General features: G+C 39.6%; 1 protein-coding gene across 2 annotated transcripts in view; it reads left to right on the forward strand.

Annotated features, from left to right (window-relative positions):
• The window catches only part of FHIT (fragile histidine triad diadenosine triphosphatase), a 402,269-nt gene that overhangs the window by 255,850 nt on the left and 120,708 nt on the right, over positions 1 to 25,711 (forward strand). For both annotated transcript variants that reach the window (XM_066326516.1, XM_066326517.1), the window contains exons 2-3: positions 4,721 to 4,866; positions 5,738 to 5,767. In XM_066326516.1, the coding sequence (XP_066182613.1) occupies positions 4,721 to 4,866; positions 5,738 to 5,767 (176 nt within the window). The remainder of the gene's footprint in view (positions 1 to 4,720; positions 4,867 to 5,737; positions 5,768 to 25,711) is intronic.

The raw sequence follows: 25,711 nt of genomic DNA on the forward strand, positions 1-25,711 counted from the left end.
TAATAGGCACTTTGTGGGGTTGAGTGGAGTCCCATTGAACTGAACACAGAGCCTGGCCTGGGCCTTAAATACACAATTACAATAATTTAAGCTTCTAAGTCAAAATCCATTATAAAGCAAATAAAAATTACTGCTGAGCCTTTGAATTTCAGCTTCCACTCTGTGTGTATTAGTGGAAGGAGAATTACATTTGAAGTGGTCACCATGCAGATGTTGGCCAGGAGTTTTGATTTTCTTGTAGAATCTGAGTCTTCTCTCTTAGAGTCACCATGCAGTTATCAAATGCTCACTTCTCAGTCATGCCCCCAAATCCCCGGGGGGAGCACATCCTTCAATCCACACGTGCCCAAGGGGGATTTGTGCTTGAACAGAGCTTTGACAGTGTCAGGTGCCCACTGCAGAACCATCACAGTAAACGTCTCTGATATTTGCCCATCTCAAAGTTCTCGTGGCCTCAAAGGGAAATGGGGAAAAAAGAGGTTTGTGAGGTGTGTGCAGAGGGGCTGGTGAGGGCTGAGATGTGGCACATGGGTGATTAAACATCTTTGTGCTGCAGCTGTTCAGGAACTTGAACTCTGCTTCTTTGGCCACAACTTTTCCAGACAGGTTACAATCTTAACAGACCAAGAGGCTGGTAATTTGAATTATGGAGGAGGCTCATGGTCTTTGGTGCATTAAACAGCCCACCCAACATTATGCAGGGAGTGGTCTGCTGTGCCCAATATAAAAATACAAGTGATTCTATTGGAAACATAGGGCATCTTTAGGTTTTAGCTCAGTTTGAGGGAAATGGGTCTGATCCACTCTGGCTTTACTGCTCCTTTGTGGTTATGCATTTCCACTGAAATACCTGGAGTTTTAAGCTACTATCTGCTGGTAATCCGAAAAATACTGACATTCCTAGTTATTCACTGAGTCTTTAATAGAGCTTTTAGTGTGTGTGAGGGTTTGCATATTGATTTGTGTATGCATATTTAGGTATTAGGGAGAGAACTAAGGCTGTTGAGAGACTTCTTCAAGATTTAGAGAGAGAAATGTGTTGTTACAGATTATATTAAGGTGTAAAGGTTTTTCACTCCTTAAAATGGAGAAGCTGGCATATTAAATTGCATGTGCTCTAGTCATGTGGACTGACTCAGAGAACTTGAAGGAAATAACAGCTGTGCAGATCAAAGCTTAAAAATAGAAACTTCATCAGTCAGTAGCAGTTTAGAATGAATGAAGAAATCAAAAAAAACGCCTATTAATTATAGTGTTTAGAGAAAAGAAAGATAAAGTTCAAACTTTCTGAAGGCAGGATGCTCTCGTCAGTGTTGCAGCTTGTCTGAGCTGGGTGGCAGCACCTTGTCCTGCTGAGCTGCTCTGTCCAAGTGGGGCTCCTGTGCCAACACAGCACCAGGGACATCCCAGACAGCCCAGCACGGCCCAGGCTTCCCACCTGACTGGCAGGTAGGGCGCATGGGAGACTCCTGCCCTTCTGGAGTGGCAGCTGGATGCCCTGAGGCATCTCAGACAGCAGTAGATGCTTCAGTCTAAGCAGTAACTGCACATAAACATAAGTACAGAGTCACCGTCTCTCGCATTTTTAATACACAGTCACCTCAAGTGGTTTCATAGCAGTGTTTGAAGAGGATTGTTGTAGAAAGTAATGAGCAGTTTGTCTAATCTTAAATTTAGTAAGAATTCTGCGGGGAATAGAGCAGGTGTACAGCTTAAAATCTGACCAGATATAAAATTACATACTATCCTAGTGTCAAAAATTTTAGTTAAAAACTATGATTTAAAGTTGCAGTGGATGGTTGTTTTCCTAATGACCTCAAATTCATGAATTCATTCTAACATTTTCCTTTTAATATATTCATAGTTAAATATAACTTGAATGTTGCCCTAATTACATTCTCATGTTAATTTAGCTCTGATTCAGAATTTCTATCATTATTCTTTGTAGAATTATTTTGAAATGATGGAAAGTTCAGAAAAGATGCTCCATTCTGTGATTGTGCCTTTGAATTATTTATCAAATTCAAAGACAGAAGTATAGTTAAAATCTAGTTTGAGTTGTAAATGAGTTCTGGTGATGTAAGGAGGAAGTGCCAGTCCTTTTTGCAGCGTGCCACGGGCTCAGCATGAGGTGCTGCAGGAGCACTGGTGGCACCACATCAGCAGAGAGGGTCGTGGCTAATGAGAAACCCCCACTGGCAAGTGGCAAATGCCATCTAGGCAGGTAAGACAGATGATGTGTGGAAGAGGAGAGAAAGAGAGATGCAGAGAACTTGTGAAATGACAGTGCAGATCAGTGACAAAATGAAGAGAAAACCTGTCCTGTCTTGGCCAGAACCAGCCCTCACTCCCTCTGCCATGAGCCCTGGAAACAAAAGCTTTCCCAAAACTGTTTAACTCATGTTCCCCACCAGCCATTGCAGTGGCAAATAGCACAGTGCTAACACCAGATAGCAGTAACCATCATGAATGCAAAAATCATGGCTTGGCCCTGAGGTAGGTAGAGAACACACAATTGCTGGTGAGACGTGTGCGAGTCTGAGAGGGCGAGACACGCTGGGGAAAATTCAAAAGGAGAAATGGAAACTTGCCTTAATGTAAGCAGCACTTTGGCTAGAGGTAAGTGAGGGGAAATTCTTCATTTATAAATGGTTCGTTGAGCCATGATAATAAAGCAGTGCTGCAGAAGAAGGATAATTATCTACTTAAGTATCAGATGCCCTAAGGGTACAAGCTTCCCTTCTCTCCTTTTGAGAAATGAACTCAGATTAAACAAATGTCCTTTTTCCTGTTTTAGTGTTGACGTGGATTTCCTTTTTATGAGTAAAATTAATTAGTTTTTCTATTCCTTCACTCCTGGTATGGAAATCAGGTCTGCCAATCAACTTTGCAGCTCTTCCCTTGGGCCCCAAGTTTAGCCAATAGCATCCTTCATGGATGTGCTTTGTACAATGCACTGGGAAGGCACAAATCAATTACATGGTTTACTGTGCCCAGCAACTTACCAAGGGACACAGCACTGCAGAACTAAAACCCTACAAAACTTGGGGGTTTGTCCCCATCCAGGATTGATTTGCTTCCAAGTACCTGCTTTCTAAATATCATTCTCCTTTCTTAAATGTTAATACCGTAAGTTGTAACAAGTGAAAAGGGTGAATAGTGGTGGCATAGCTGATTCTGTACAAAAAAGCCCTGAAAGACAGATTTTCAATGTAGATTAACACCCAAAGCTGGGAGCAGACTCCTCCTGTTCTTTTGGGAGCTGCTACAGGTAGAGCTTGCTCAATTCTGCTCCCACTTTAGCAAATATCCATTACAGACTTGTCTGTGCTCATCTGGATTGTGAAAAATGATCAAAACCTGCCACTACACCTTTACTTCAAGAAAATGTCTGGTTTTCTCTCCTATCAGAATGATAATAATATAACCTTGGTGTATGTAAATATACAACATGGTGTTGTCTCTGTGATTATGGAAATAATTGATCTTTCACATGCATTAATCTCCCTTATTTCAAATGTCTCACGTGGTTCTTGACAATCAGGTTGATGTAACCTTTTTGTGAACTTGTTAACTGCAGAGCAGCTCCTAGTTACCTTTCCCAGAGTATAGAGAATATTCCTGAATACCTGCAGGCTTCTACACGCAGTAAAAATAAAGATGACTGTAATACAATGGCATGGAACTTAATTTTCTTCAAATAGTCCTTTGAACACTTGTTTTAATACTGGAAAAAAATAATTTTCATAGCCTTTGGTCATGAAAGTTCAAGTGGTGTTAAAGGTTACTTTAAGGTCTTCATTCTGCAAATTCTATTCTGTGAGTCAGCAAAGAATCCTGTCTGCTGGGAATTGAAATGAGAATCAAGTATTTGCTTGTTGGCTCTACACGACTGAGGCTCTGCTAAGAATTTTGGACCATATTCCTAATGTTACATAATTGGCTTTCAAGTGAGGAATCATAGCAATTATTAATTACTGTGAACACAGCAGATCAGATGACTGTGAGCAGCATCTGTGTACTTCCATTATTTACTTTATAGCTTCATTTCACTGACTCTCAAATCACAGTCACCAAGGTAGAATTAAATCAAAGTATATAGTTACAGGGTTGTGAGCACTGTGCTTAAAAGGAAATAGTCTTAATTATCTTAATATATTTTTAAAAACACATTATATTTACAACAGGTGAGCATTCCTTGTCAATTGTAATTAATGTGTAGAAATAAGTGATTTGCTACGATCAGCATAGTGCCACCTTGTCATATTTAGGTGCCTAAAATTAGAGGTGTTAGATCAAGATTTTCAAAAATGTGTATCACATATGGGGAAAAGCATTGTAAAACTGCTGTCTCAGACCATACACCCAAAGCCTTCTTAAATTTCTTTGGCTTTTCCCCATTTTTAATCACAAAAGAAAAATTCTCTGACTTCCACAGAGATAAACACCAGCATTTCTCCATTTAGAAATGTGGAAAATTTGCCTTCCCTTAAATGCCTCAGTATAGCCCAAGAGCCTTAATTGTTCTGCCCAAATCCAAGAGATGTGAGGAGAAGAATTCTGACCAAAGCATCTGTAATTAGCCCAATGGTTTTGGTGCTCTCGCTGCATCACCAGAGGAGAAGAGCTCAGGTGACTCCAGGGTGATCAGAACCAGGGAACAGGCTGGGGATTGAGACGACTCAGATTTGTGTTTGTGCCTTGACACTGCCACCTTCAGATGTCCTCGTGTGTCCCCTGCGGCCGGTGGAGCGTGTCCGTGACCTGCGTCCAGAGGAAGTGGCTGATTTGTTCCTTACAGCACAAAGGGTTGGAAATGTGGTGGAGAAACATTTCTGTGGCACCTCGCTCACCTTTTCCATCCAGGTTTGTAAACCGGTCGGCTAAGAAAGGTTTAATGGTTTGTTTTATCAAGCTTTCAGCCTTTTTCCCCAAGTCCAATCACAAAAGAACCTTGGAACTTCAAGGGGCAGTAAATGCAAAATAACAGTAATAAAAAACGAGAAGCCAAATAACTGCATTGCAGTCTTCCAGATCTGCCATTGAAAAATCTAAAAAGGAAACCAGTGGGAAAGTGTGCTTAATTAATCACTGCAGGACCTTGGATAAAGCCAGCAAATGCTCTCAAATGCTGTGCTTGTGTGTGAGTATTTCAGGAAATATTCTTCCTTCAAAGTGTTTGCAGGGTTGACCTCTGGAGAAGGCAGCCACATCCCCTGTTCCACACATAACCCACTGCATAAACTCGAGAGAGGTGTTCCCTCCTCACAGCTATTTATATGCAGGCAGAGAGCTGTAGCCATGTAAATACATTATAAATTCTGACCTTTCAGTTGTTTGTGCTGGGTGTTTTTATACCAAAAATGAACTCTGTTCAAAGCAAACCAGGAGACTAAGCCCATTCATTAGAATCAGAATTTAAGCAAGCAAACTTTGATTAAATTCTTACTTCCACATGTGATTTTATGTTCACAAGGATCAGAAATCTATTGCTAGCAATTGAAAAATATAATCTGAAAGAATGAAAAATATAAAGTGTTATTTTTTTGATGAGAGATAATTTCCCTGATATGGAAAGGAGCTTTGTCCAAAAACTTAGTGTTGAATTGTCCTCAGGACAAATACGCTAATTTAACAGACAGTGTAATTGATGTAAGTGATTATTGAGGAAGATTTTTGAATTCCTGTGTGATCCTTTTTAGCTCCTCTAACCTGAGACTTTTCCCTTTGCTTACAGGATGGGCCTGAAGCTGGACAAACGGTGAAGGTGAGTGCTTAATATGCAGAATACAGATTAAGACACAATTATAAGAACTAATAAAAGATCAAAGCTCATCATCTGCTGTCCACTGTTGTACTGCTACTTTATCCTTGAGATCAAAAAATCCCAAGTGTACAATAGCAGTAAATACTTTTTATTGAAATGGCACAAGATAATGTTTACAGGTTTTCTTCCTAAACAAAAAATTTTCAATCAAGAAAATATCTTTTCTAAGCTGCTGGGTGTATTTATGCAAGGAAAGCCTCATGAAAGAGGCATCTGGTTTAGTTTCTTGTTTGTTTTATGGAGAAAATATTGCCCTTCCATTCATGATCTCTTTGTTTTTCTGTTTATTGCCTAATGAGTTGTAGCTAATTATAGGCAGTTAAACTGAACCACATTATGAAAATATACCTTTTGTCTATGCTTTCTCTCAACGTATTCATATCACATTCTTGTTACTGGAGTTCAAATGTAATGGGCCCAGTGAAGCTAAAAACCAGATTTTAAGTGTACTTCCAAAAAAAGAAAAAAGGTGGGAGGGTGGAAGCAAAAAGAAGGATTTATGATTATATTCTCCACTTGAGTAATAACACAGATAACATCCAAGATGCCTCTCCAGCCATGTTTCACTGCCTCGTAATGCAAATGCAATTGCTTGTGTAGTTAGATGATATGCCTCCACATTAGATAAAGGCTATTTTTTATGTTTGGAATCAGAGGAAAGTCAAATGTGGCCATGGGTTAGTGCTTTGTAAAATCAAATTGGATGTCTCAGAGAACCTGTTTGAGTTGATTAAGACAACTGTAACAACCAAATGACGGTGGATAGGAACATTTTACTTTTTTTCCAATTTGCTGTATTGACCTTATTTTTCCTTCTCCCTTCTGCTGCCTGCTTTGAATATTTAACAGAGAGGTAATAGGGAGAAGAAGAAATTAGAATATCACCAAGCCTAGGATGTGATGAAGGAATGTAACGAGATTTATTTCTGTACTGTGACAAAACAGATTCCTTGACTCCTGACTCTGAGTGCACTGGGTGGGTTTCACTGGCAGTGTCTGTTGATAGGTGGAATAATAAGTTTAAATACTTTTGAAGTAAATTTCGTTATAATCATGAAGAAAATCTGAGTATTTATTTTAATATCTTGGACAAGTGTTTTTCTCTCTGTAAAGAAAAGGTGTATAGGAATGGTTATATGGGAGAAGAATTATTTATATGAATGAGCAAAGGCAGAAGTAAAAATTCCCATTTTCTGTGATTGTGGACAGTAACAAATCCTTATGTAGGCCTTAAAAAGGCAGGAAGTTCTGTATTGCTTAGTACTTGTACTGGAAACAAAGAGTATTAATTGTTTAGTGCAAAATGGCAGCCACTCTTCATGCCTCCTTCTCACACTTTTAATAAACACTGAGATGAAAATGACCCGTTCTTACAAGTCTGAACCTCTAGGCTTTGCAATAATGAGCGTGTATTCATAAATCAGAGGCTATAGGTTTGCATTTCTCTACTTTCTGCATCATTGGGCAACACTGTTATTTATCATCATCGCTTTGGGATGTTTATCATCCAAAAATGCCAACAACTATTTTCTTCAGAGAATTTAGAGCTTTCAAAACTTCAATCAGGAAAGAAATTACTGTGATCAGGATCTTCTTTTAAGTGAACAATAGGGTGGATACAGAAATAGCTGGTTTCATTTAAACTGTTCCGAATCGCAAAGTTTGAAGAAACACCAATGTGACCTACAAATAATTTATGAACCTCAAATTCAATGTATCGTGCTTCTGGATGTGGATTTATTTGGGTTTGGGTTGGGTTTTTTTTCATGTATGAGAATCCACAATAATCCAGTCTCCTCTGAGGGAGCTTTTAATTAAAATTTCTGGAACAGACCAAACATTATAAAAACATTCTAAAAGTAAAAATAGCAAAACATCACAATAAATATCCTAGGGAGTTTGTGAAGACTGTTTAAGTAGGGTAGGCAAGCGTATCTCAGGAGCTAATTAGGTGTAGCTGATTTTGCTTTGAATGGGGTCACATACCAGCTGGTTTCAAGAGTCCTTTCCCTTTGTATTTTGTATAATTCTGTATACCTGTGTAAATATAGGCTACTGTATGTGCTATGGAGAACAGAAATACAGGAAGCAGAAGAGTATTGATTTTTCAATTGCTCAGAGCCAAATTTTACTACAAAATGGGAAGAACTATCAGCCTAGCTGAAGACAAAAACTGAGAAATTTAGTCTGAAAAAGATTAAGGAATTCTCCTTCTTTGTCCACAAGAAGAAATGGTAATCCATATACAAGAAAAATCTTGAACCTGAATATGAGTCTCAGGTCTTTCTTTGCAATGGAGATGCTGAAAATTATATGTGAAATATATGCAACATATTGAAAGGAGATGACCCTTCCCATGTGATTTTGGCTAGAAATCAGTGATAAGATTGTCTGCCTGTGTCACATGTCCCTTTTGGTGGTGTGAAAGCTGCTGGTGTGAGCATTTTGTGTTAAGGCCTTTCTAGTTACCTGATGGGAAGCTGTTCATGATTTAATTGTAGTTTCATTATTGCAGTACTCTGTCCCTCCTTTGCATCCAAGGTAGCAGAGTCTACAGGTCAGTTCTAGGGAAGCTTATGGACCTTTCAAATTGCCCCTTTCCTGTGTTTTTACTGGACGGGACTTTGGAAGTGATTATACCTGACCTTAAGTTCATAATTTGGTATTTTTAAGTATGGATGGTGTAGATATGTAGATAGATATATTTGGTAAGTATATATTCACCTTTTAGCAGCTGAAAATATACACATGGTGAGGGATTCTGAACCATGTCCCAAGATTCAGACTGTGCAATAATTTAATATATTGCTTCATAATATTTTCCACAGCATTCCAGCTATTGTACCTATTCCAGCCCTGCCACCTATTTATGAGAGAAACAAATGTCCTTGTCCAAAGATGGTCACAGAATTGACACTGTTTTATTGTGAGAGGTTCTTGAACCACTCACAACAAAGGACTTGAGCATCTCTGGCACCTGAACAGTGTGTCAGCAAGCAAAACCATCATTTAGCATTCAAGAGGTTTTGAATACTTATTATTTGAGAAAGGAAGGAAATTGTGTTTAGGTCCTCCCTTAAAGACTATTAATCTCTGCAATTTTGAGCTCTCTTTTTATTGGAGAACACAAAGCCCATGGTGTCCTTGTGCCAGGAACGGAGGCTGAGTTTCGTGCTGGTTCTGTTTGAGAATGCCTTAAATATCCAGGCAATTTCATGGATCAGGGAAATCAGCTCTGCATCTTAATGCAGGGCTCTTATTGCTATGTCAAGTGAGCGACATTTCGAGATTTCCCTAGTATGTTTTATAGCCTTCTTTTCATCATCAAGTCAGCAAATGCTCTGGCTGCCTGGGTGGATGTATAGCTTAGTGTAGAATAAGCTCTCAGGTTTACCTTTTACGTGAGATTCAATCACAAGAAACTCCATGGATTCTGTACTCTGTAAAGGCTAAACAAATCAAGCCGGCAGGAGCACGAGGCAACTAATTTATCTGTGGAGACAAGATAATATTGCACAGCAAGTGTCCATTGCACAAACACGTATGAACACATCCTCTATTCTGCAGCAGTGTCGAAGTCTCCAGCAGCTCAGTACCTCCTCTGTTATCCATGAAAAAGGGCCTGTTGGCCAATTACAGGTTACCCTAAATAAATGAGAAAGCAAAGCTGATGGTGGCAGTGTGGGTGTGTGTGCAGAAACTTATTTTATATGTCACACATTCCACTAGTTATTTTACACTGAGAAGATTGTCTCATGATTATTTTTGATGTACATATTTTTCTTTTCCAGATGTTTTTTAATGCTGTTTTAAATCAATCCACCTGGCTTGCATTCCTCAGAAATCTGAACCTGAGCTGTGGAGGCCAGGACTTGTTTAAGCCCACAGGAGACTTTTCTTTCATCCACTTTCTCTATTTATGTCTTGACCCAAAGTACTGGGCTTGAGGTTCAAGTCTTTCAATTTAATCAGATCACATTGCACACTAATTGCATCGGAAGGATTAAATTCACTAACTGCAATCCTTTTGATGCCTCAGCCTTCTTTCCCTGCACACCAACAGATGTGAGTCCTGGTTTAGTGCAGTACCAGAAACCCTCTTTTGCTCTCTTAAAACAAAACAAAACAAAAAAAAAAAGCTGATGTTTGAGAAATGCAAAGATTTTTCTTAACCTTTAAATGAATCTAAAATCCAGGTACAAAAAGACGTGGAAGAAACCCATTTTTGAAAACCAGATTGTACTGAAACATGTGAACAGATCATCTCCTGTGCTTTACCCTTAAGAATGATAATTCTCTTGGACGCTTGTGAGACGTCCAAAAATGATTTGAGGAAGTGCAGCAGTGTCTTTGAATTGCTCTGAGATCCACACTAATAGTATTTGGTTGGAGACTGTGTAATATTGTGGGCAGGTAATTGGTACAGCAAATTCAGTAGTCTCAGGGCTGCTACGTCTGCTTTCAGCTCAGAATTTTCTTTCTATTTCAGTTCTATATTTAGTTTGGGGTGGTTTGGGGTTAGTGATGTATACTTTCAAAGCCAGGATTATACTGCCCCTTACAGAGACAGAGAAGCAGCAGGATCATCCAGATACTTTCTCCCCGCTCCCTTAAAAGGCTTTTGCCAGCTCTATGGTTTCTACTCACTCTAAATAATAATTCCTGCCCCTTTCTTCAGGACTCTTCAAAAATCTGCCTTGTGTTGGTCCAAATCTCCTTTCAGTTCTTTGGCCAGATCTGTGTTTCCTGTGGTACAAAATAAGTCCTAATGAGTCTTTGCTTTGTCAGGTCCTTACTTCTGTTCATAACATGTAACATTTAGTTTTTGACTGAACAAAAAGCTTTCCAGAAAAAGCCAGTTGCTATTTTGTTTGTTTATAGGCTTATAGATTTAAGAGGCACTGGTAAATCTGTAAACCCTTCCCTAAAACAAATTGTAATGTATATACAGGACCCAGAATGAAAAGAATTCTTTTGGCCCCCCATAATTTGTACAGATCAGCTCCTGTTCAAACATGGTAAAAGCGGACAGAAGTAAGAGGTGCCTGTGCCCAGTATACACCCAGGGAAAGTTACAGAGATTGTTTTGAAGACTGAAGAAGATGAAAGAAAAGTGAGATTGTGGAAACAGCCTAGTGATTGATGGACATAACACCATCCTAACTGTGAACACCAAAGGCCTCAAGGCACTGATAAATTGAAATGATGACCTGGATAATGAAGTCTGATCTAGAAATACTGGGTTGTGAAGTTCCCTGAAGGGATGGGGACTGAAATTTATGAAAGATTCTCTTTAGCAATGAATTATGATAGTTCTGAATCTAGATTATTTTGAATTTCCAGTAGTGAATGTCATGGAACACTGTACCTCTGACTCGTAAAGCAATATAATCTTCTGTCCCTGTACAAACACAGAATACTCTGTATGGACTATAAATATAAAAAGCAAAACCAAACAAACAAAACAGGGTTAAAATTAGGCAAGTATCAATGATGGTAATAAATGAAATTTCCAGAGATTTAAGTTGAAGAATGGTGATGAAAAGGAAGATTTTACTATTCCATGCTAGCAGCTCTACCCCTCTTTCCTGCCATATGGATTTCTTAGATGAATGTTCTCTTTAGGTAGTTTAATTCCAAAAATATCCCCAGAGCTACTCACAGATATTGACACTGTCTAAATTAAACTATAATAAGCAAGTAAGTGGGTTCAAATGCTTGTTTAAATTGCCTTGGCGTGCAGATATTAAAAGTCCTGCAGCTCTGCTGGCCACATCCAGCTCCATCCTGGCACGTTCCTGTTGAGCCCCAGAGCTGCTGCTGGGGCTCTCCTCTCCCAGAATTTGATGGGTGGGAGGCAGCTGTGGGGCAGGAAGGGATGAGCAGCCCCAGGAGTGTCCCTGGGAGTGTGGCTGTGCCTGTCCCAGCCCCAGCAGCCACATCGTGTGTCAGCAGAGCCCAGGGAGCCCCTGGAACAGCTGCTCCACGTGGAGCTGAGCCTTTGGTGACCTCACTAAATACCTGACCCCTCCAGGGAAGGGTTAAACACTGCCACACTCTGCCCCTCGGCAGCTCCAGGGCATCCTGCTCTTGCTTTAACAAAAGGTTTTTAAATATTCTTTTTTTATTTTCTTGGGTTTTTTTGGGGTTTTTTTTGTTTTGTGTTTTTTTTTTTTTCCTGGTATATGTTCTGATATTTACAGTTTTTGTGACAGAAGAATCTTGAACAAATCAGTCTCTTTTTTTTTTTCTTCAATGCACAGAGTTACATTTCAGAATGAAAAAGTATTTCTAGGGAAATACCTTTTCTAGGGAAAAGGTAGAAAATTTTTCCTCTGAAAATATAGCAGAGTATTTGACAACAATTTTTTTTTTTTTTTTTTTTTTTTTTTTTTTTTTTTTTTTTTTTTTTTTTTTTTTTTTTTTTTGTGAAAACAAAACCTCCTTTGGAAATGCTGTTTTATTGAATTGACAAGTTTTGACCAAAAAAAATCAGTATAGGGAGGGCTGTTGAGAAATCCATGACATGCTGCTCTTTATTTGCCCCACAATGACTGAGATTAGGATCAGAAATCCTCTGTTTTAATTAGAAAGTATCTTTCACTTCTTTGTTCCCACGTTACAGCAATATGTTTAGCATTTAAAGCATTCTCTGTCTCAGAGTATGTGCAATCAATCAAATGCCACTCTTGAGTACAGGTCCTACAAATACTGTATTGTACTTGAAATGTAAAACCTTTTGAAATCCCATGCATGAGGTCTAAAATCATTAATAGCACAGTCAGGGCTGTCTGATTAATTTTTGTGTGGTTAGTGTATGAATTCCTTTCCAAGCTCCATCTCAACCATAATACTTCTTCTCTTTGTCAGTCTTGTATCTTGTAAAACTCTTCATCTAAAATGGAATGATTTGTTTTGTTTCTTTTTTTTTTTTTTATTTTGTTACAAAACATTGTTTTCAACTAAAATGTAACTCACCAAGAAATGTGTAAAAGTATTCCCATTTAATTCAGATGCGTAACTTGATGCTTTTCTGTGTTTTGTAGAAGGTGAAAATTGTTTATTAAGAAAGTGTTGCAAAGCTAGATTTCAGTTAAATAGGTTTCTGACAGAATCTTTCTAAAAATTAATATAATGCTTTAAAATGAAACTTGCTGTGTCTGCGCTCTGATCTCATGTGATTTGGCACGTTTGTCTTTGCATTCTTAGCTACCAGGTACCGTTTTTCCCAAGATCCACAGAAATTTTCTCCTATGCTGACCAGGGATTAGCAGGGATGTCAAAAGGTCATGTGCAACACAGACTTCCCTGCTCCGTGCCAGTGCTGCCTTCCCAAACAGGCATTAACCCACTCCTAAACTGCTTCATGGCTGGGTTTATTGGCTGTTCTTGCCCAAGGGCGTTTTCAGTCGACTGATCTGTGCTAAACTTTGGATGCTGTGACAGGGCAGGACCACGGTTCTTTGCTGTGGTAATGACCCAGTTTTGGCCAGACAAAGGCAACCCTACTACAGCCCCGGCTGCCTTATCAGTGCAATAACAAAGGAAATGTTGGCTCCGTATTTTTTTTTTTTCCCTTGGAAGTCACCTCCTCTTCTGAAAATGAAAGAAGTGTGTAGTTAAAGCTGTCCCTGCAGATCCCCAGAGAGCCTGCACAGATTGGAGGAATTTGCTTCTTAAAAATGCCAACTAACAAAGAGTGTTGTAATATTTTTTGCATGTAATGTCAAGGGAATGGAGGCCTTTCCTAGCCCTGTGCTCTTGTGTCACATGAAAGTGGTTACACTGCCCTGTAATCTGTGGAAAGCACTTCTGCAACTCAGGGGTATCTGACCTAGTCCATTTTATGCTGTTCTGGCAGCACCACGTTAGCCCATGCAGGACTTTCTTTCTTAGAAAGAGAAGTCTCTGCTTGAAGTGATTTAGAAATGGAAAACTAAGGTTAAAATAATAGAATAAAACTTGCTCAGCAAGCTCCAGACAGGATGACAGGGTGAACAGTAGGTAATATTTTTGCTGTTTAAAAAAAAAAGAGCCAATAATTCAGGATACTGTGGTATGTTTCTTGTTGGACAAGCCAAGAGCTTCCTGCAAAACAGCAAAACCCTTCTCTCAAGCCTCATTTGCCCCATCTCTCCTGAAAGCTGCTTGCAAGAGCACTTATATCTGGGTTTCTGCTCACTCCCTAAAGCTAAGCTGTCCTTTGAAAGAATTTGAAATATGCCCTTAAGATCCAGTCTCATGGAGCTTTATCAGACGACCCCTCCTCATCTCGTGTGCTCACATTTTACATGGACCTTTCCCTTGTGTGCAGGGCTGGGGTAAAACCCTGCACTTGTGGGGCCTCCCCAAGGCAGCACCTCTGCCAGGGGTGGGTTTGGAGCCCTGGACTCCCCTCTGCTTGCCTGGTTTGCAGTTCCAGGGACAGCTACTGAGAAATTCTTTGTTGCTTGCTCTGTGCTGTTTTTCCAGGCAGGGGAGGTGCAGCACTCCCTGCAGGGAGAAACACCTAAACCTTCCCTTTTGCAGAATTCTGAGTGTAGATTGTGCACACACACATGTACCAAATGCCTGGAGCTGTGCCTTTAAAAAGAGAAAGGAATAGTCATGAATCAAAGCCTGATTCTTCTGTAAATGTAGGCAGTTACCTGGTAAAATCAGGTTGAGAGGTTTGGCCTCTTCTCAGCTTTGGATCACATAAAAGAAATCAACATCTATGTGTGCAGTTCAGCACAGCTGCCAGGCTTTTTCTGGAGAGAAATTCCCTGTTTGACTGGTGGATAACTTGACAGGATTAGGATTTTTAAAATAAATTATTCTCTGTCTGAATTAGGTGCTGCTGCTCAGGATTTTCTTTCAATACATAACCACCATTCAGTCCCTTGCTTTTGAAGGAAAGAAAAATTATCATTGAAACTTCTGCAAAGCAAGTTCTGTAAATAAAAGCATCTCTGAGTATTTTAGTAATGATGCCACGATTGACATCAATTGGGGAAAACCAAAATTAATCTATCAACAACTACACTGTTTGTCTCCTTAATTGAGATTACAGACAGAAAATGTGAGGAAAAACTTTAATTCCCTGTATTAACACAGTTACCTACTTTGGAGATAAACTGTTCACTTTCAGAGAGGTAAATTCACTTGTAATAATTGGTCAGCTAAGTAAAATTCATCTTGAAACTTGCTTTTTTAACCATTAGGTGTTTAACACATTTTCTTTTCCATCACTCTGCCTTTTTCTGGAGTCAGACTAAGATGTCTCAGTCCTTCTCATGAGTTCTCCATCTCTTGCTAGATGCAAAAGACTGGTGATTTTATTTTACCACCAAACTGTTGTGGCCAAAGTGATTCAAAGAAGGGCTAAGTTGTTATTCTTGTTTTGTTGAGCAGGTGAAGGGGCTGGGTTTGGTAAAAGCTTTGTCCTTCAGAGGCAGGGCAGGGTCACTCTGCCTTGTTCTTACTCTGAGATTTCCCTTTGCACTGTGTCTTGTTTTACCCTGGCCCTTCCTGTTTCCATCTGCTGTCCCAGGAGCTGGAGGTTTGTGCAGGGTGTGGGGGGATCCAGAAGGGCAGCTGGGTTTGGGTTTGTTGGCACAGCTCAGCTCTGGGCTAAGAGCCCTCCCCAGCAGTGTTCAGAGCAAGGGAAATCTAGGCCTGTGGTAAAAGCAGAAGACTGGAAAGATCCCAGGTCTTTGGAAGGACAAAAAATGGTTTTTCCTTTGGTAATCTCCTACATTATTATCTTGGATAAACCAAACCATTTTCTTTTCTCTTCTGCTTACAACTTTTTGTGAGTTGCCACCTTCATTGCTACCATGAAATCCTCATTTCATGTCATCTGCCTGGCATCAGTGATCTGAATTCTCTCTGTAAGAGGCTGAAAGAAAATAAACTAGACTAGATGGAAAGTGTTCATCTGAATGATTGTCTTGATCTTATTTGTAAAGATGTAAAAATCCCTAATGATTAATAATTCTTCTGTCTGATTTCATGAATGTTGAATTTCTCTGATTTCAATTATAATTTTTCTTATTAGAAGTTAAGACAATGCCCAGAGGTAACACTATCTTTTTTAATGGATCTGTGAATTAACTTTATTAATTCTCCATTGAGAAGGTATGGAAAAGGTGATTTCACTGTGATATTTCCTCACCTGGCCTTCCAGCACCTCAGGTGGGGGGAGTTATCTTTAGGGAGTGGTCAGTTTGCCCAGATTGAAGAGTGGATCAGTTCACACTGCATTTAATGAATCCTTTTTTTCCTGCAAATAAGTCATCTCTGCGCTCAACAAAAGCCATTTGTTCAATTGTGCCTTTTGGTGAGGCCACCCTGAGTTAAATTCAGAATTATGATCCAGTAGAATATGAATTTATAACCTGTCTTCGATTGTCTGAGCCTGAAGTAAGTAGCACAACCTTGGTGTCTGGGGTGAGATTTTTCTCTGGTATAAATGGTTCAATTCACTTGTGAAAACATGTGAACTAAATCAATGAGGCTTTTTCCATTTCTTTACAAACATTTTTGATCCTACAATTGTAAGTAATCTTTTGATTTCATATAGTTTATAATTTAAGCCTACAGGTATTACTGATATGTGTAAATCTAATAATTCTGAGTGAAAAATAGCATTTTGAGAAAATAACCTATGAAGCAAATTCAGTATAACACTTTCAATTTTTCTTTAAATGTCTTTCAGATCACTTGGGGAAGTTTAGTCATAATGCTATAAAGTAAAACAAAACAAAAACAACAACAGCAACAAAAACATCAAACAAGAACAAAAAACGCACCACCACCAAAAAAAAAAAAACCAACCCCAAAAACCCAAAAAAACCCCACAAAGAAGGAAAATGCCAGCATTTATTAAGTTTTGATAAACTCCCCTCAGTGCATACCCATTTAGTACCTAAACATTAATGAGAATCATGCATGGATCCTGTTGAGAACAGCCCCTGTTATTTTATTTCTCATCCTTGTTTTCAGTACTAAATCCTGTCCTGCAGTCAGTTCTGTAGGGCAGAGGCATTTCCACTGCTCAGTTGTTTCCTCTGCCTAATACAAACAGTTTGGGCACCTCCTTTAGCATAGTGAAGGTAGAAAGATCATTAATTTTTTTTTTAAAAAAGGCTAACAGAATTTGTGGACACACATAAAAACAAGGGATATGCAAATTAATGAATTAATAGATTGCTATTGATTACCAGTAAGGCCTAATTAAATAATAAATTTTTCCCCACACAATTACTTGCTTCATGTTATTAAATGATCAAATCCATAACTACTTTGGAAGCTCAGCCTCCTAGAATTAAAAGAGAGCAAAGTTGTGTTTTGGAGCAGCCAAGACAGAGTCAGGGTCTAGTTACATGGATTTATGATTTAATTTTCTGTGTAATCTAATTTAATGTAACTATTGAGTTGCTTAAAAAAATGAACTTTGATTAGATTTTGTTGACAAAAATAAATACAAACTATAGGGTAGTTTATTCATTATCTGTTGCATATTGAGAGAAGTGGCTCATGGGTATTTCTGTACCATAAGGGGCCTTTATTTTCCCATTTCCTCTGCTTTTAGCTGTCCTGCACAGCAATCACTCATCCTGCAGAGCCCATCCAGGTGCAGCACATTCCAAAGGTTACCAAATCAAGAGGATACAAAACTCAATTCTGGGGGAAATTTGATTAATTTTATATAACTAACAGCTTCATCACTTCTCATGTCTGGGTATACATCAGTATTTTATAGCATTTAGTACGTGTAAGTCCAGAGAAACGCTGCATTGGAGAAGGGAAGTGATAAACGAATAAAGCTCTTCAGTTTGACGTACTTTCACTTAATTGGGAGCTTTAAGAGCAGAGCATGGGAGCAGGAAATGAGTCTTTCAGCTCCTTCCCTCCTGCTCAGTGCCCAGGCAGGGCTGTCTGGGGAGAACCCCTCGGTGGGATGGCTCGGCCAGCTGTGACCCCGCAGTGCCCTGGGGCTCAGGGCTGGCTCCCTGCCTGGCCCTGTAGTGAGCAGCACATCTCAGGGCACCCAGCAGCATCCCAGCCATGGGCTTCAGAGCTGCTTTGGGCTCAGGTTGGCTGGGCTTGCCCGGCAGCAGACCGGGGTGGGAAGATGAGATCTTGTTCTGTTTAGGGCCCTGCACATCTGTACAGCCCGCTGTGTGTTCCATCACCGCTGTGCTGGGAATGTCGCTGGGCTGGCGCCCCACGGCTGGGCTCGGGGAAGGGCTGGGGAGAGCCCAGAGGTTTGGGCAGAGCACTGTTCCAGCTGGGCTTCGTTGGTGTGATGCCCTGGAGACTATGGCTGGCTGTTGCCCATCCCATGCCCGAGCCCAAGCCGCTGCCCTTGTGCACCTCGGCCTCATGGTGATGGTCCTGGAGAGAGGAGGGATGGCTTGGGGATACATGGATCCACTCAGAACTCTCGGGGCTCAGCGTGGGGATTCAGGGTCCTTTGGACAGGGTGTGCATTGTAAAAGCCATCCCTGTGCCAGAGTCCTTTAGCCAGCTCAGCCAGCGCGGCTGGGCAGACGCGGCTCAGAGCGCTTTCCTCTGCGGGCTTTGGTGGGCACAGGCTGGGGACAGTGACAGAGAGGCTCTCTGGATGTGATGGAGGAGTGTTTCCTCTCCTGAACAGCCAATGACAGACAGACCCCAAATGGGGCACAGCAGATTACAAACAGAGAGGATTCAAGGGGCAGGTAGCAACTTCAACCAACAAGGAGAGGGTGTGGGAGGAGAACAAGGGAGAGTTCCATACTTGAGGAACTAATAGGAATCCAGTGGAAAGAAAATAAATTATATGGACCAATGGTGTGTTGTGGATTAGGGGAACTCCTGTAACAGGTTTTGAAAGAGATTGGTCCAGTGAAAGATTGACTTTGAACATTCAGGAGAAAAGGGTTGCAGTAGGTGTAAGTGACAGCTCAGGGAGTGAAAAGAACTTTTGGGACAAACCCATGAACTCAGAGAAAAGAAGGGGATACAGAACAGTCCAGTAACCATAAAACTCAAACTACAACAGCCAGCCTTGTCCTCCCTTGAGACCTGGAAGGGCTTGTTTGCTTGCTCTGTACATAAAATGCATGGACCCATTTTTAAAACCCCTCTTCCAGGTATTTCCATTTTCTTATGATTAGCATGTTGAATTTCTATATGAATATTTCTATTTGTTGGACGCCTGGATACATAAGCAAAAAAAAGTTGTTCTGTAGTGGTCTGCCTGGGTGACTCTGTAATTAGCAGCAGATTGCAATGAATGACATCCTGTTCCTTAATGGTCAGGGCTGTGTTTGCTTGTGTTGGGTTGACTTGACCTCAGGAGGTCTGGGCTGGCAAACAGATGTCAGCTCCATTCAGTAGAATATCTTCTGGTCACTCCAGTGAAACAGGGAATATCTGTGCAGAAGTGAAAGGCAGAATATTTGCAGTAATCATTGACTGAAACATGCAAACAAATTTCAATATGCAGGCAAAGACATGTTGCAAACCCTATTGAGAAATGATAAATTGCTGTTAAATATTGTAATTATCCCGTGACATTCAGGACTGAAACTTAAATAAATTCTGCTGAAAACTTAAAAAAATAATGGCGAGAAGTAATATGACTTAATAAATTAGCCACAGAGTAAGAAAAAAACCAGAGCACAACAGAAAATTAATATTTATCTTCTACCAGTATGTAACAGACTTTGTTAAAAATTGTCAGAAAGTGAAGAAGAGTTTGTTAGACAAATTATAATTTTAATTGCAGATGTAATTGATTATACACAGCATGCTCATTAGGTTAAGGGAGAATATGAGGCAACTCTCAAGGTCATTACAGTAATAGATATTGCAGGCATGTAATTTGCGATAAGCTGGTTCGTGAACATCTAATTGCTCATTCATGGCAGTGTGTCTGGCACTTTTACTCCCCAAACACCTCTTTGTCCAATTTATTTAACACCCCTTAATATTCCAGGGTCAAATTTACTACAGGAGGCATCAAGCAGTGAATTTTCAGCCTCCAAATTATTACACCACCTCACCCTTTTTGTGCCTCAAAGACACAGCACGCATTACTAAAAGTTAGTGGTCTGGCGCTGAGCAGGGTACATACAAATAGAAATACTCACCCACAGAGACAAGCTAGAATTTCTCATGGAAAACAGCTGTTCCCTGCCCTCCCCAATGGCAGTCACACATTGCAGTAAGATGCCAAAAGACATGTTCTTTTTTTAAAAAATGCACAAATTAATAAGGTCTTTGTATTGTTCCCTGGAAGAACACACACACAAACAGTGCTTTGTTAACTCTTTGGTTATGATTTTGTTTCACTGCTTCGACACAAAGTCATCAGTATTAGCTGTCTCCTTGGATGAACATCACTTGGAATGTCACCCCTCAGTTCTTACAGGCAGACAAAATAGAAAGAAGCACTTAAAATGTGTATCAACTATAAGTGACAACCATTCTCACTTTGATAAAATGCTTTATATTCTTAGAATGAATCACTGTCCTAATTGTTGACATGCAAATAGTTGAATCCAGACAAGAGCACCAGGGTAGGACTGGAAATTGAAGCCAGACATCCTGAGGTGGAGGTTGACTAATTTTCTAATTTTCCTCCTCTCTCCAGTCACTCCATCTTATCACAGGATCAAGGAGTCCCAATGAATTAATCAGTGCCATCAGGTTATGTAGCATTGCAGAGGGATGACTGATGTAAGACAGCCAAAGTAATTCCCCTTAGTCTAAGAAGTAAGGAGAAAATGCAACTTTCGTTTCAAATTTTTGGCTGTATTACAGGAATCAAAGATTTGGAGTTTTGCTTAGGATTTGCTTTTATGTTTTTTAATAAATAAACAACATGGCTCTCAGAGCAGCATAACTTTCCTTTATAATTATTACCTTATTTGCAAGATATTATCTTCACTTGACATGACATAGTCCACAATTATCTATTGTTTAATGCTGAAGAGTGCAACAGATAAAACTATAGAAATTTATTCATACACCAAATTAATTCCAGTATGATTTCAAGGTTATTCTTTGTTAATATTATTTTTAAGATTCAGAGGTTTGGAGTACCTCAGGAAAACAATTCTACCTAGAAGCATCATCTTCCATCTACTGGCTCTGCTCTTGATGCTATGGCTTTGCTCTTTAAAGAATTGTCCATCATGATATATATTTCCCAAACCTCTCCTTTGCAATATAGAAATTGCTGTGTTGACTGACTGACCGTCTGATTGATAGTGCAAAAATAATCCCCGTGTTCACCAATATATATCAATCCCTGTAACTACCTTGTAGATTGACCTGCCCAAAAAAATTGTTATGCAAACACACTGCCATCTGTTGTGTAGTTATTCTTCAGTAATGAAACATAAACTGGGGATATGTCAGAGTAATTTAGTAACTCCACAAATGTAAAATGAGACTTGGTAAATATAGTGTGTTACACTGAGTTTATAAACCCTTGTCATATGCAACCACATAACAGGGATACCCAGCGTCTGCAAGTCTGGCTTGTTTTGTTTCATCCATCAAATGCTCATGCCAGATCTAGTTGTAAGGAACATGATGTGAATTATGATAATTAATTTTAAAATAAAGGTTTAAAGAATTCTGTGGTTGATTCAAAGCCCACTAAAAATTCTGGGAAGATCCAAGAAATTTATAAGACTGTCAGTGAGTTTTAAGCATCTTTGTTTAATGAGTTCTGAGTGTACATTCACATTTATACTGGTGGTTGTACAACCTGTTCAAGAAAGTATATGCGGATTTATCACTCACTTTAGCAGTGAAGCCAACAGTACCCAAATAAAACAGATATATCCTACTAGGTGCTGATTTTTAATTGGAGAATTGCAGTAAACTCAACAGATTAATGAAAAAAATTTTAGTTGGATTCTGGTTCTGTAAGTGCAGTTCTCAAAATGGTATTTAGACATCCTGATAATTAATGAAGAGGTTTTAAATGAAGCATTTTCTGGTATCCCTTTCCTTTGCTAATTTCCATTTTTTTAATTAAGAAAAGATAAATTGTATCCAATTATTGAAAATTATGTAGGTCATTATCTTGAATGAAACTGCAATTAAACTGGGTTTTCACAAAGAAAGAAGAGGTTATCTTGTCCCAGTGTAGGTGTTGGTGTCCCTGCCGTGGGGCTGAGGCCACTCTAGGGTCAGGTCCTGCCTCAGACCAGGAGCTGGGTTTGGCTCAGAGACCTCCAAGAGCCCCCCAGAAGCGGAGCCCAAATCCCACTGGGCGCAGTCCAAGTGTTCACTGTCCCACAGCAGCTTTTGTTTAAACAAGCAGCAGGGGCTGAATCCCCTTTTTCCCAAGCAGAGGATCCCCTTTCCCAGAACACACAGTGTGGCTGAGGTGTCACTGTGGGGTGGCCGTGGGGTGATCTGTTCCCCTCCCCAGAGCGCTCTGGGATCCAGGGCCAGGCTCCTGGGCACCAAGGCACGGCTTTTCTCCCACAGGACTGCCAATTCCCCTCCACATGGAAGGGGACAGGGTGGTGAGAGCTCTGCTGGATCCCACCCCTGCTGCTGCTGGGAGTCCCTGTGCCATCTCCCCCTGCTCTGGCCAGTGGCCTGCCAGGCAATGGGCAGTGGGGTGGGAAAGGTCCTGGGCTTCAGAGAGCAGGAGAAACCCCTGCAGTGATCTGTGAGAGCAGAGAGAGAACAGCCCCGAGGAGCAAAACTGAGAGGAAAAGACAGGGAGGGACAGTGACCCCAAAAACCAAGCTGAGCAAGATTCTCCTGCATTTACCAGGTCTCTAATTTGACCCCAAATATTCTTTTTCCTTTTAAAACAAACAGGCAAAACCAACCAAGCATAATAACAGGAGAGACTTTTATTGAAGGAATTAAGGAGGGCTATAGGGACAAGGTTATTTAACTGCTTACGTTACTCAAAATTCTGTACCTGAGCAAATGTAAAGAAATTAAATTTATTCTGTTTTCTCACCAATTTTAATAAACTATTTTAACCCTCTACCTTATGATAAACTACTTTACAGTTTTCATATTAGTTTCACCTTAGATTTCACTTTGATCATTAAAGGCTTGGATGCGATCATTGGTAATTACAGCTTCCCATCCTTTTCCAGAAATACAGAATGTGAAGTGCTTTTCACTTTAAACTTTTTTCTGTTTATTGTTCACATCCAGTTGGATGTACTAATAAGCATTAACATGCAAATAATTATCACCAATATTTGATATTCGTAGAGAACAAATGCTAATACAGTTAATACATCAAATATGAAAGAGGTTTTAAGTCAAAAAAAGAAAAAGATTAAAAACATTAGCTTTTTATATAAAAAACCATTTGCGATGATTATAAATTCCATTGAGCTTGCAGAAAACTTGAGCTTTGAGTTTGCAGTATCTCTTATTAATGTTTAGCCTCAAGAAAGAGTTTATAATAAAGGGACTTACAGACAACAGATAAATAGATATGATACAGCCAAGAGGGTTGAAGAGCCCTGGGTGTGTTTGTTGCCATTCTACCGTGCTGATTTCCATCAGAGCTGCTGAATATGCTGAGAGTTATGTAGGAGATGAAGTGAAATGCAATGTGCATTGATAACAGCTAAGGTTGGAATGCCAGGAAATTATTTTCTTTTGATTCTCCTCTAAGTTTCTTTTCCTTGTTATAACTTCCTGTGGGATGGAGCAGGTTAGCCCTGTTCTTGCACACTCAGCTGGTTGGTCTAAACCTGCAGATCTCAGTGGAATGGTAATTGGGAGGAATCTAATGTGCCGTAAAACAGAGGTCAGTGTCGGTGATCTGGTGTCCCCTGCTGGTTTTAAAAACTGTGAATATCTCCTGCAGATGGGAGGGAAAAGTTGTCTGTGTAGGCACCGTGTGCCTCGTGTGGCTTTGCTGCTTCTGTGCACCGGTATCCAGCTCCCTCTGGGTCTGACTGGGGCTTTAGTGAGGAACAGGGAAAAAAGCAAATAATCTCTGTTTTTATGGGAAGGCTGAGCTGAGTAGTTTGCTCCAAGGCGGTAAAAACAAACCAAAACCAAACCCAAAACCAAACCAAACAAACAACAAAAAAACCTGAACCAAACCAAAGAACCCTAATCAAACCAAAACAACAACAACAACAACAAAACCCCAAAAACCAAACCAACAAACAAACAAACAAAAAACCAAAACAAAACAAAAAACAAAACAAAACAAAAAAATAAAGGACTCTACGGCAGTACCTGAAGTATGAGGCTGGCAAGGAAGGATGCTCAAGAGGAATGCAGAGGGACACAGGGCTGAGATTGGGTGGGAAGGGCTGGCAGGATCTTATCTGCAGGTTGGGTTGGATGTGCCAAGAGCTCAGCAGGAAACACAGGAGAGGAAGCTGAGATATTTGGGCAAGGTGCACCACCATTTTCAGCCAAATCCTTGTAGGTTTGGGATCAGATCACTTAGAAATTCTGTGTGCATCTGTTGAGTTGCATAAGTGTCCCTAAATAACATCTGCTAAAAGCGATCCTCACATGAAAAATGAAAATGCACCAAAAGTATGAGCAATATCAGCACTTTGTTTTCACAGTGTTTGCAATAAATGCTTTTGGTGATCTGAGGCTGACCTAGGAGAGTTCTTTTTCTAAATAGATTTTTTTTTTATAGCCCAGTCAATAAATGCTAGTAACCATAATCTCTTTCCCTAAGTGTCATTATGTTTTATGAATTTTTAATAGAAATTAATCACTGAAATATTTAAGTCTTAATTAATTAATTACACCAGTAATTTACAGCCAATGCAGTGTGATGTCTGTTAGAAAAAATTATTTAATAGGCTTTTAGTCCTGCCATTGTTCTGCCTTGTCAATGAATTACTTAAGTTTCATTTGTTAAATGAGTTAAGTCAATAAAGTTCTTTAGCTGTTTTTCAGAGAGTGAAAATTATTTCCAGATAATATATATCTAATTCTCTTTTTACTTTAGTCTATCTGTATTGGCTGGTGTGGGTTACTATTAATTAGCCCTTCAAAGCAGATTAGGCAGGAAAGATCATAACGTAGTCACACGTAAAGGTTCACAGTGACAGAATTCTTTAATTAGGAAGTGTGGGTTAGTGGTGAGCAGTGTCCTCAAATGGATTGCCATCTGTTAAATTAAAGCCGATTTACTTCATTTGCTTATGTAATGTTTCTAAAGAAAGTGGCTCTTTTTATTTATGGAAATTATATATTCCCTTTCATTACTTTCTCTTAATTGATTCTGCATTCTGTAATTAGTAAGCAATGAAAACACAGTGCAGGAGAAGAGCCACAGAAATGGACAATATGACCCTGTAGTAATTGCCCCATGAACTGTAGAACATCGTTCTGCTTTAAGATGTTCTTTTTGAAGTGTTTGGATTAAATGAATGTAAATTTAAATCCCTGTTTCCACAGGAATAAGCTGCGTAAGTTTGTGTCCTTTTTTATTAGGTTACAGCAAACTCTGGAGTGGGCCTAGATATGCAATCTTTTCTCTTTTAGCTCTTTTAGGCTAAAAGACAAAGATTCTTGCTTTCACATTCTTTCACAACTTACTGATTTGGTTTGTAAATGACTGCAAAAATTACTGGGTCACTTAAACAATCATAGTGTGTAATATAAATACAAACAAGAAAATTCAGATAAGAGAAATTGATTTTTGGGAAAATTTTCCCTGACACTCAAGGGCATCCTGGAAATCCTGGAATTTTATTGACAGCTTTGGAGTCCGTAGTTTTGTGGGTTTGCTCCTTTGCACAGCAATTTTCATGAAAGAACATGCATCTAGAAAAACAAAACCTCCTGGAGCTGAAACTCTCTTTTCCTTCTTTCTCTGATTTCTTTTAAAAAAGGAGCTATTTGGTCCTGCAGTAATGGCTGTGGAGGGGA

Source organism: Sylvia atricapilla, chromosome 11, assembly GCF_009819655.1.
Source record: "Sylvia atricapilla isolate bSylAtr1 chromosome 11, bSylAtr1.pri, whole genome shotgun sequence".
Lineage (NCBI taxonomy): Eukaryota > Metazoa > Chordata > Aves > Passeriformes > Sylviidae > Sylvia > Sylvia atricapilla.